Below are 13,040 nucleotides of genomic sequence, written 5' to 3'. Positions count from 1 at the left end.
TACCTTGCACTCTAGCCTGTGTGGTTTTATGATATTTCCTCTTCTTAGAACGTTCTTCATCCAGCAGCCTTCTACTCATCTTTTACCATGATTCAGTGTCAGTTCAAATGTCACCTCCTTTCTAAAGCCTTTTTTAATTTATTAGAAAAATTTAATTACTTTCTTTTTTTCTTCTCTTAGAACAAAACATATCTCTACTATAGCACTTATCATACAGTTTAGATGGTAGTTTACATGACTGGACTCTCATGTGACATTCAATTCATTTAAACAAGTTAGTTCCAAATGTTGCACTAGGCTCCAAGAATACACAAATGAATAAAGTTGTAAGAGTTCATATTTTATTTTTTTTTCTTTATTTTTGTAAATGTTTTTATTTATTTTTGAGACAGAGAGAGACAGAGTATGAGCAGGGGAGGGGCAGAGAGAGAATGAGACACAGACTCTAAAGCAGGCTCCAGGCTCTGAGCTGTCAGCACAGAGCCTGACGTGGGGCTCCAACTCATGGACTGTGAGATCATGACCTGAGCCGAAGTCAGACGCTTAACCGACTGAGCCAACCAGGCGCCCCAGAGTTCATATTTTAAAATGAAAAAAACTGAAAACCAAATGGATAATCACATTGTAATATGGTAAATGCCATAATTGAATTATGAACTAATGTCATGAATGAACTATGAACTATGAACTATGTCATGTATGCTGCATGACAGCAGGGGTGATCCAGGCCGTGTTCATCTTTGTGCTAACTGGCTAGCACTGTGCATAGCATACAGTGACTATACAATTAATGTTGGTGAAAGTAAGATTTAACTGCATTTGATTAACCTAACTTCCCTTTTCTTTCCCTTTGTTTTTTAGAATGCAAAGTATGGAGGAACCCTCTAAATCTTTTCAGAGGAGCAGAATATAGGAGGTATTACATTTTGCTTTCAGTAGAATTATGGCATTAGTTTTAGACTAAAAAGTATTATGGAAACATTTGTTTTATAAATATATCACAGCTCTTCTAGTTGGAGACATTGATACATAAAAAGGTAAAATGATGAGCCCAAGGTTTAGTTGGCAGCATCTTCACTGTATTTACATTTTTTTAGTTTATTTATTTATTTTGAGAGCGAATGTGAGCAGGGGAGGGGCAGAGAGAGAGAGAGAGAGAGAGAGAGACTCAGACTCCCAAGCAGGCTCTGCACTGTCAGCACAGAGCCCAACACAAGGCTGGATCTCACCAACCATGAGATCATGACCTGAGCCGAAATCAAGAGTTAGACACTTAACCGACTGAGCCACCCAGGTGCCCCTAAAGATTTTTTTTATTAATTTAAGTAATTTTTACACCTAACATGGGGCTCGAACTCGTGACCCTGAGATCAAGAATTGCATGCTCGTCCAATTGAGCCAGCAGGCACCCCAAGAAATTTCTTATCTTAGTATCAGGAACACTTATGCTTCCTTTTTTTTTTTTTAGTGTTTGTTTGTTTATTTATTTGAGAGAGAGAGCACGAGCAGGGGAAGGGCGGAGAGAGAGGGAGACAGAGAATCCCAAGCAGGCTCCATACTATCAGCGCAGAGCATGATGCAGGGCTTGAACCCACGAACCATGAGACTATAACCTGAGCCAAAATCAAGAGTCAGGTGCTCAACTGACTGAGCCACCCAAGCACTCCATGCTGCTGCTTTTTTTTTTTTTTTAAGTGTATTTATTTATTTTGAGAGGAAGAGAGCATGAGCAGAGGAGGGGCAGATAGAGAATCCCAAACAGGCTCTGCACCATCAGTGTAGAGCCCAGTGTGGGGCTTGATCCTACAAACTGTGAGATCGTGACCTGAGCCAAAATCAAGAGTTGGATGCTTAACTGACTGAGCCACCCAGGTGCCCCATTGTGCTTCTTTTTGAATGATTAGTTTCTCTTAAAGTCTAAACTGTATTGATGATCATTGTGTGGATTTAGAAAGCTTAAAGTCCTATTATAGCCAACCGTTAGCAAAGGTACAAAAGTCTGGTATGTATTTCAATTAGCTTCATTCCAGGCTCCACTGTATGGCCCAATTTTTGCTTTTACTGAGTCTTTTTTATGTGCTTCTAATTAGGGCTATTAATATTGTACATTATATTTTAACTGCTTTAAATCATTTTGGGAATAATGTAGCTCATTAATAAATATTTTTTTATGATTTTACAATAAGTAGCAAAACTTTGCTGGGGTGCCTGGGTGACTCAGTCAGTTAAAGTGTCTGACTCTTGATTTCAGCTCAGGTAATGATCTCATGGTGGTGAGATCGAGCCCTGCATTGGACTTTGTGCTGGTTGCAGAGCCTGCTTGCTTGAGATTCTTTTTCTCTCTCCCTTTGCCATTTCCTTGCTTGGGCACGTGCACTCTCTGAAAAACAAACAAACAAACAAACAAACAAAAACAACTTTGCTAAGTGAACAAGGATCTACTTTTTCTTTTTCCTTTATGATAATTTCTCAAAAAATAGCTAAAAACTTTAAATAGCAATGTAATTTATACTATTAAATTACTTAAAATCTTTGATCATCTACACATAAATAACACTTATAATGTACTTTTAAACTGCTTTTTTTTTACATTTTAAAATGTATGCATATTCACTGTAGAAAATTGGAAAATAAAGAGATGCATAAAAAAGAAAGTAAAAATCACCTTTTCCTATCACTAAATGATAAATGCAATTAGTATTTCCATTCAGTCTCTCTTCTATATGCATGTATAGAAACAAAACTTGAACATCACAATGTGTATATAATTTTACATCCTTTTTTTCTAACACATGAATTTCTCACAGAACCTTTTTATACAGGAATTTCTTCAAAAACATGATTTTATTCTATTCTGTTACATGGAGGTACCATATCTTACCTACTGCTCCCTATCTGGGTCACAGATTATGTTTCACTATCAACATTTACATTAGAAGGCTATCTGTATATATAAATATTTAACCTATGATAATTAAACACCTATGATTACTTCCTTAGAGTTGATTTGTAGTACTGGGGTTCCCGAATCAAAGGGTGTGAACAGGTTGTCTTCCTGTCTCTTCTTTAGTATTTTCTTTTTTTAATTATGGAGATTTTCAAAAATCAAAAAAGTAAAGAATGGTATGATAGAATTCCATATACCCATTTCCTAGCTAGATATGAATATTTTTAAGACTCTTAATAGATATTACCTAATTCATTTTTGGAAAGAGAAATGTATATGACAATTTATATTTATACCAGCAGAATATGTGTGAGTCCATGTTCCATCTCATCCTTGACAATGTGTATTTTCCAATTTATTTTAACAGGTGAAAAATAAAAATTTGTAAATTTAATTCACTATTCATTACTAATGAGATTGGACCCTTAAAAATATATTTATTAGCCAGTTTGGTAACTTGCTATTAATTATTGTGGGTTTCAGGGGGATAGGAAAGTTTAAATTTCTAATTTAGTAAAATCTGGAAAAAGTTTCTATTTATTTTATCCTTTTCAAGTCCTTTGCTGTTCTGATAATCTCGTAAAAATCCACCTATGTTTTCTTCTAGTTTCTTTGTAGTTTTACTTTTAATAATTCTAATTCACTGAAAATTTAAGTATATTTAGTAAGGTATGTATCTTAAGTCAAATTGTTTTATCCCTTCAAATCTAATTTAGAAGCACTAATAGTCTAGCCTTTTCCGTTTTTTTTTTGTTTGTTTTGTTTTTAATCCACATCCAAATTAGCATATAGTGCAACAATGATTTCAGGAGTAGACCCCTTAATGCCCTTACCCACTTAGCCCATCCCCTCTCCCACAACCCCTCCAGTAACCCTCTGTTTGTTCTTCATATTTAAGAGTCTCTTATGTTTTGTCCCCCTCCCTGTTTTTATATTATTTTTGCTTCCCTTCTCTTGTGTTCATCTGTTCTGTATCTTAAAGTCCTCGTATGAGTGAAGTCATATGATATTTGTCTTTCTCTGACTGACTAATTTCACTTAGCATAATACCCTCTAGTTCCATCCACGTAGTTGCAGATGGCAAGATTTCATTCTTTTTGATTGCTCCCTCTTGGTTTTTGATGTTTTATTATCATATTCGAAGTAGTTTGTATAAGTTTTCTCTTATTTTTCTGATTATAATAAACTTTTAAAACATTCTGAAATAGAATTTGTAGCAATATATTTTTGCATTTTAAATAGTGTTTGTTGTAACAGAGGCTCTCTCATGTTCAATTTACATATTTTCTTGTATTTTGGTAAAGATACACTTGGGTGACTGGTAAAGAGCCACTTACCTACTATGACATGAATTTGTCAGCTCAGGACCATCAGACCTTTTTCACCTGTGACACGGACTTTTTACGTCCTTCAGACACAGGTATGTGTCATATCTGTTCATGGGGTAAACAGTGATAATGAAAATTGTTTTAAAAGCTCTTTAAAGTTACTTATTAGAATATACAAATTTATTTGGCTTGGGGTTGTTTGCATCATTGATAGGAGACCCAGATTAAATTGAAACGAATTATGAGTGTACATTAACTTGTTACACTACCTACCCTTCTTATAAAGAATTTAAAATATTTTATAAAAATATGAAATCACTTCTTTTGTTACCTAAAAAATGTTTCAGATCAAATACAGCAACTGCTCATGGGAAATTAACACATGAAATTATATACATAAAGGAAGAGTAAGACAAAGTGCAAACACTGGGGCATGGCATGTGGATTAGAATGGAGTATATTTTACCCTAGTCATTAGTTAGGGGTGCATATAAAGTAGTGGAAGATCATAGAAATGTCTATATTTAGGTGTCTCAGTCTTCTCTATAGAAGACAGTATTGAGATTCTTAAATGCATGGTTAAAGACAGGGACCTTTATCACAACTATTCTTTTACTTCAAATGCTCTCTCCCTTCTTATCTATCCTCCTACTTTTATGCTTCCTGCTTTTATCCTTCAAGATCCAGTTAAAAGTCACATTCTAGAAGAACCCTTCTCTGGCAACTCCAAAGTTAAACACTTTATTCTCTGTAGTTCTATAGTCCATGCCTCACTGAAACAATTCTAGTTAATTTATTCAACCACAAACATTTACTTGTTAATTTTGTCATGTTGCTTCAATGTTTATCTTCCCTAATAGGGTATGAAACTTTGGAAAGCAGGGACTATATTCTCATTATCTTTGAATCCTTATCATCTAGCACATTGCCTGGCATACTGTAAATATTAATATTTATTCTTTGATGAAAATATGAATGAATGACCTTGGTGTCACAGACGTCTTAAGCAATTTCACTAGTAATAGCTAACACTCGTATAGCACTTATTATGCACCAAGCACTGTTCTAAGCAATTTGTATAAATGTGCTGACTTAATCTTCCCAATCATTTTATGAGTTAGGTACTTTTATCAGCCTCGGAAATAAAGGAATGGAGGCAAAGGGAATCAAGTAACATGCTCTAAGTAACCTAACTAATAAATGATAAAGTTGGGTTTCAAATGCAAGTCTGACTTTTAACCACTATACTACTGCTGTTTCTATTCACCACAGTGATAGGCAGATGAAAATCAATAACAAGGGTCTGAAAAATAGCCAGTTTTCCAGCATTAAAGTGAGTTCTTTGTGATCTATATCTGCTGGGTTAAATACACTAAGGGTAGATAATAGCAGGAAAGCCAAGCATCTTTGGAATGGTTACATAAAGTGGTTTAATTGCAAATAGAAGAAAAAGAAATTGCTTTATGTTTATATGCTTAGTGTTTACATTAATGGCAAAAGTGTCATATTGGGGGAATAACAGAAATGGAAACTAGTATTTTATGTTAACTTTAAAGACTTCAAGAAATGAAGGCTTCACCTCCTTCTCACAAGCAGAATTATAGACATTGGTGGGCTTTGCAAATAGCAACCATGGCTATCCACTAAAGCTGTGCTCTTAGGACAGTTTTGCTCACATACCTCCTAAAGGAATTTTGAGAAACTATGTATCCTTTCACACATTTTTAACTTGATATCATAAGATTAAATAATTGTAAAGAATATAATTTTTGACATGTTACAGACAGTTAAAAATAAAACTAGATTACCCTATATTTGGATATATCTCAAGTAATCTAATGACTTGATGCCCACCATTATCCATTGAAAAAGACATGAATTAATACTCTTTAGCAGTAGAAAATTTTATAAAGTCCGTTTTCTTCTTGAACTCATCCATTTTACACCTCTAATATAATTTTATTATAATTATTATATACTTGAGAATCTTTTATTTATCACACATGCTTTTCCACCATAAAAATTATTTGCATAAGTTTCTTAAAATTTAAATTTCCTTTGATCATAAGTTCTAAATGATATCGTGTACTTTATATTTTTTGTCAAATCCTTAGAGCTACATATTTGGCTTTTTTAACTTTGGAAAATGTCCTCCATATAACCTAATTGGCTGGGTGAGTTCTCATTATCAATTCTATCAACCAAACCAGACTGACTTTCTGACAGAGAAGTCTGACTTCATTTTTCAAGTCAAATAAACATGCTAACATGCATCCCTATGACAGCCATCTCTCTTCTGAATTTAGATTCTAAGATAGAAAGATAGATAAGTCTTGGAGCTTTGCCTAGAGCCTATCACTTGGCCAAAATAAGATTCCAGTGCCTTTAGTATCCTTTACTAGTGCCCCCTTTGCTTGCTGTGAGGAGACCTCCCCTTAGGAGCAGCGCATTCTTTGATAGTAAGGGGAGAGCAGTGCTGATAAATGGAATTGATAAAAATTGTTTTCACTCTCTCCCCACTACAATATACTTGAATTCAGAGCATCCAGGGGCCAGACTACACTTAGTTCTTTTTTTTTTTTTTTAATTGTTTTAATGTTTATTTATTTTTGAGGGGGAGAGGGACTGAGTGTGAGCAGGGGAGGGGCAGAGAGAGAGGGAGACACAGAATCTGAGGCAGGCTCCAGGCCCTGCACTGTCAGCACAGAGCCTGATGCGGGGCTCAAGCTCACGAACGGTGAGATCACGACCTGAGCTGAAGTGGGATGCTTAACTGACTGAGCCACCCAGGTGCCCCAGGGGTACACTTATTTCTAATGCCTAACTTCATTGTTAAGTAGAAGGAATCCCCTGACAAAAAATGGCTGCCCCTAAACCCAAGCTTTGAATTGTCCTTTTTGGCACTTGCAGATGTTTATACTCTAGAGAATGCACCTTAGAAAAATTCAGGATGGGTAAAAAAAGCCTTTCTTTTGTAAAGGAGAAGAGAATAAATATATCTTTTGGGGAGTGGGGAAGCAGATGTTGGGTAGGAAAGGAAAACCAGCATGATGTACAGACCACTCAGAGAAACATTCTTCAAGTAGATCAGTTCTAGAAAAGAGTCATATAAAGTTGAGACTTTATAAATTGATTCTCTTAAAACCATGCATCCTATTTTGGTCCTTGCAAAGCTTCATGTACTTCTAGAGGTATGCATACTCCCAGCTAAATGCTGAGCTCAAGGACAGACTTTTATCTGTGAATTGATCCATACTGATCTTTTCAGACACTCACATAAAGGTAATGATTTATATCTGTAGTTTTACATTAAAAAAACATGTACGTATGTGATGTGACAAATTTCTCTTGACTATTGTCATCAGTTACTAAGTTAGTAGATTCTGTTCTCTTCCCATTGACTTGTTTACTTAAGGCAGAAAACAAATATATTCTCAGGGCCAGCCAGCACTGTTTTGGTTTTTTAAAAGATTTTATTTTTAAGTGATCTCTACACCCAGTATAGGCTTAAACTCACAACCCTGAGATCATGAGTTGCATGCTGCACTGACTGAGCCAGTCAGGTGCCCCTGGCTAGCAGTGTTTTTTGAGTAATTTGTTTTCATGGTATTTTCAACACTTAACAATCAGGAGATTTGATATTAAAACCCAGGTGTACACTTGTTACAAGTTGGAAAATATGGCAAAACTGGACCTGCATGTCCACTTGGCAATAATCAGTTAGACCTTTTAGTTTACATATTTTTTTCTGCCTGGTCTTTGTAGGCATCTACATTTATGACTCCTGATCTTGAGATTGGCTCTTCTCTTTTCTGCTTGATAGTATACTGGAATGTTATTTAACTTAAAAAAAATAGATTAAATTGATTGAATTGCTAATTGCTTGTGTTATTTTTTTGAGCATGTCAAGATCTCTTAAAGAGGACAGTTGAATACTAAATCAATATTTTCCTTTAAATTATTCCTAAGCCTTTTTTAAAGAAAGAAATACACATTTTTCTTCTTATGCTTTATTTCCCCTTTCCCTTTTAGCTTGGAACTGCATTGGTTGTGAGGATTAATCTTGAAAGGCTGGATAGAGCAGTTGAAAACATAATAAGAATAAGAACAAATGCTTAAAGGTGGATCATATGACCTTACTAGAAATAAAAGAAATGCAGGGGCGCCTGGGTGGCTCATTCGGGTAAGCAACTTCAGCTCAGGTCCTGATCTCACAGTTCATGAGTTTGAGCCCCGGGTTGTGCTTCCTGCTGTCGGCACCAGAGCCCACTTAAGATCTGCTGGCCCCCTGTCTCTCTGCCCCTCCCCCCGCAAAGAAATGCAAATGAAGATGAGATAATTTCCACATATTAAATTAGCAAAATTGTTACTACTCAGTGTTGCTAAGCAGGGAAACTGTCTCTCTCTCTTTCTCTCTCTCTCTCTCTCTCTCTCTCTCTCTCTCTCATCCACTGCCTGAAAGAATGTAATTTAATACAATCTTATTGAGAAGAGTTTCGGAGTGTATATCCAACCATTTAACAACCATTCCACTTCTAGAAAGGAAATATTTGGTCAGGTATGCAAAAGTAGATGTTGAAAGATGGTTATTACAACATTTCTATAATTAACAAAAAAAATTGGGTGTAACTTCATAATCAAAAGAATTGCTTAAATAATTCCAGTATACTAGAATATCAAATAACCATTTAAAATGTTAATAAAGATTCAGCATCAAAATTTGACTCGTAAATATCATGTAACTTAAAGAAGAAAGCGCCATCATTAAAACTGGCAAGTCTAATATTAGTCTTTATTTTTATGTAATATTTTAATGTTTCAACAAAATGCTATTCTTTTTTTTTTTTAATTTTTTTTTCTTAATGTTTATTTATTTCTGAGACAGAGAGAGACAGAGCATGAGTGGGGGAGGGGCAGAGAGAGAGGGAGACACAGAATCCGATGCAGGCTTCAGGCTCCAGGCTCCAGGCTCTGAACTGACAGCACAGAGTCCGACATGGGTCTTGAACTCACGGACCTTGAGATCATGACCTGAGACGAAGTCGGTCACTCAACCGACTGAGCCACCCAGGCCCCCCCACAAAATGCTATTCTTTACCTGGTTATTATCAGATGGGTGCTGACTTGCATCTATTTGTCAAGTTCAGGAAACATTAGCTGTCAGCCAGATGGTGACATATTTGATATGAGAAATGTATTTTTGTTACACAAGTAGAATATATTGTCTTCTTTTCTAAGCCAAGACTAATATTTTGTTTCCAAAGGAAAACTCAAACATTTTCCACATTATTCTTTCTGGACAGTTGTAGGTTTTGTTCCAAAAGCAACATTCATAGATTCTCTATTTTTCTTATCAAACTTGAAATAGGCCAGCTAGTTTCATGAATATACTTTGTTTATTTGTTTATTTAATTTTTAAGAAACTTATTTTTTTGTCATGAAATCTTATTTGGTATTTATTACTATGAAATTTTCATTTTGGTACAGTAATTGGTAGCAAAACTAATATTGTTATTCTAGAAAGATCTTCATTTAGGCTTTGTTGAATCTTGGTAGAGACTGACATTTTCCACAAATGGACAATATTCTAAATTAATTACTTTTTCCACCTTTTTATACAAAATGCAAATTCAAACATTGTTCCTGCATTGAATCATTGGTTAGACAAAGCCTTTTTTTAAGTGTTTTGTATATTTTAACAGTTCCATAGACTCTTTGCAAAGTGATTTAAAAAGTAGAATATTTCATATTGATTATAATTTGATGTCATTCAGACTCAATATGCATTTAGAAGTATAAATGTTCATGTATAATAATGATGCAATCAAATGGATTAAACACTTTATATGTTGTTACTTAAATCAGAGAAAGAATATATTTTTATTGTATGTGAAGCTTCCAAATTTAATGCGAATTTCTCATAAGATTAATGTGAACTAACACCCCAATTTCTTGTTTCTTATGTTTAAGAACATGTTATTTAAAGTTTTGTTTACTTTCATAGCTCATTCTTCATATGTTTTGAGTAAGATTATTTATGTTTACCATCTCATCTACTTTTTGAAATATTTTTCCTACAGTTATGCAGAAGGCATGGAGGGAAAGAAATCCTCCAGCTCGAATCAAAGCAGCCTATCAAGCTTTAGAATTAAACAATGAGTAAGTTTGAAATATATGGAAAGTAAGTTTGTTTTGAAGGAAACCCAGGCAAATGATTTTATGTTATCTTTTGTCTGTTCCTAAAACACTTGGAGTCATTACCAGTCCCCTTATTTTGCATACTAGAGAGAAATTTTGCAGTGTTCACATCTGTACTTTGCTTCCTAAATTACAAGCTTATCTATGCTTTTGAATAGAAATTATCCTAGAAATACTTTTTAAATGGAGAATGCTGAACTAATTGGTTATAATACTTGATAGTTAAAGAGTACTAAAATACTTAATGCCACCTGTATTAATTTTGTTTTTCATTTAAGTCATTCATTTAAAGCATTCATTCAGTCCTGAGAACTTTAGTTGCTAATGGGATTGGAGGCATGAGAAGAGGATTCAAAATAAATGATATGTACCTCTAACTTTTTTTCATGTTAAGAACATTTATTTTTTATAGCTCTTTGTATCAACTCTACATTTTGAAAAGGCAAAATGTAAAATCATAATATTTAAGTGGGGCAGATCAGTAAGTGTTAATCTGATACTGAATAAATGCCAGGAATAAAAATACAGCCCTAGTCAGGGTTAATCAAGAAATGCTTCCTGAATAACGTGAATTTAACATTGTCCCCTGTATCCTGCAACAAGATCTATTATCTTTATTGAGAAGACCTTTCCAAGGTGGAGCAAAATCACAGTGTGGGGAACTCCAAAAGCAGTGAATCAGCTTTATTGAAACCCTAGAAACTAATCAAAAGTTTATAACATCCTGGAGAATGCATAATCAATTAAAAAAAAACAGCCGAATTTCTATAAGAGCATTGTGGTGTTTTAACTTACACTGACCCCATCCCCCACTCTGTAGCTCAGTGGGGCGGCCTTGAAGACAAAAAGTCTTCATTTTGGGTATAGGTTCCAACTACCAGAGGAAGTGGAATGGATTTTATTCTTAAAAAATTGTGGTTGTTTATTTTGACCTGTCTGGTGTTCCCTGAAGGACCAACTTAAAAGGCTTGTCTTTATTTGGGTTAATTCTGAACTCTCCCACCATTGACACAGCTACACTGGGGGGCATTTGTTGAAAACGTTTAAAGGCAAATGCATTAGTCCCTGCTGCCCTGGGGGCAAGGGATAACAGCTGGGGCAAACAATAGACAAATCAGAAAGCTTGTGAGGAAAGGTTGGGGAATTACTTTAGGAAGTAAAGGCTTTCAAAAGCTCTCACATATGCCTGGGAATCTCAAACGTCCCACATATACCTAAGGTTGGGCATATGCTCAGAAAAGACTTAAGAAGGCCCTAAGCTCTGTCTAAATTTCAGGTTCTGCACAAACAGAAAGTAAAGGCTAAGGCAGAATTGTATGCCTGACTGAATGTTGAAGGTGTGCCCCAACACACAGAACCAATCTGCAAAGACTTGGTTTTCTTGTTTTGTTTTTGGTTCCAGGTATTTAAGGCAGTCTCTATCACATCACTGGCTGATAAATAAGGCAACAGAGCAGAGGCTTCACTGGTCATATATGATAAAGAATACAAACTTCATAAAATTCAGAAAAGTCACTAAGCAAGTAAACAACTGCAACAGGCAACAACAGCAAGCCATGGGGAGGAGGGGGAAATCTGATTTCTAGAGTTGCTATATTCAAAATTTGTAGTTTTCAACAGAAAAATTACCAGACATAGAAAGAAACAAAATATATCCCATACAAAGAAAAGAAAGGAAAGGAACGGAGACTGTTCTTGAGGAAGCCCAGACTTTGGACTTTCTAGATAAAAACTTTAAATCAAATATTTTAAATATGCTCAAAGAGGTAGAGAAAGCCATGTACAAAGAACAAAAGGAAATCATGAGAAGAATGTTTCACCATTAGAGAATATCAATAAAGATCCCGAAATCTAGAAAGAAATCTAGGGACAAAAGTAGAAATAAATCTAGAAACAAAGACCAAGAAACTCAGTGAACCCCAAGTAAGATATAATCAGAGACATTCACATTGAGACCAGAGACAAGGGGAGATTACTGAAAGCAGCAAAAAAGAAGTGACTCATCATGTATGAGGGATCCTCAATAAGATTAACAGCTGATTTCTCATCAGAAACCATAGAAGCCAGAAGGCAGTGGGATGACAAAGTCAAAATTCTGAAAGAAAGAAAACTGTTAACTACAGACTCTATATCCAACAAACCTGTCCTTCAAAAATGAAGGGGAAATTAAGACATTCCCAGATGAACAGAAACTGAGAGTTCATTGCTAGTAGACCTATAATTATGCAAAATGCTAAAAGTTTTTCAGGCTGAACTTAAAGGACATTAGACAGTCTTGACTCTACACAAAGCAACAAAGAACACCAGTAAAAATAATTTCATAGGCAAATATAAAAGTTAATATATTTTGGGTTTGCAATTCTTTTTTTTTCAATACGACTTAAAAGACAACAATGTAAATAATTATAAATTTATGTTAATGGACGTACAGTATATAAAAATGTAATTTGTGACAATAACAGCATAAGGTGGGGGGGAAGGAGCAAAATTTTGTATACTATAGAAACTAGGTTAGTATTAATTGAAACTAGATTGCTGTAAATTAAGAAGTTAAATATAATTGTTAA

General features: G+C 34.8%; 1 protein-coding gene across 4 annotated transcripts in view; it reads left to right on the top strand.

Annotated features, from left to right (window-relative positions):
* Window positions 1-13,040, top strand: part of ST7L (suppression of tumorigenicity 7 like) — a 59,471-nt gene that overhangs the window by 7,836 nt on the left and 38,595 nt on the right. For all 4 annotated transcript variants that reach the window (XM_030324648.2, XM_030324647.2, XM_030324646.2 and 1 more), the window contains exons 4-6: window positions 862-916; window positions 4,252-4,367; window positions 10,356-10,434. In XM_030324648.2, coding sequence (XP_030180508.1) covers window positions 862-916; window positions 4,252-4,367; window positions 10,356-10,434 — 250 coding nt within the window. The remainder of the gene's footprint in view (window positions 1-861; window positions 917-4,251; window positions 4,368-10,355; window positions 10,435-13,040) is intronic.

This window comes from Lynx canadensis, chromosome C1 (genome assembly GCF_007474595.2).
Source record: "Lynx canadensis isolate LIC74 chromosome C1, mLynCan4.pri.v2, whole genome shotgun sequence".
Taxonomy (NCBI): Eukaryota; Metazoa; Chordata; class Mammalia; order Carnivora; family Felidae; genus Lynx; species Lynx canadensis.
This window is presented reverse-complemented; position numbering and strand designations above follow the sequence as displayed.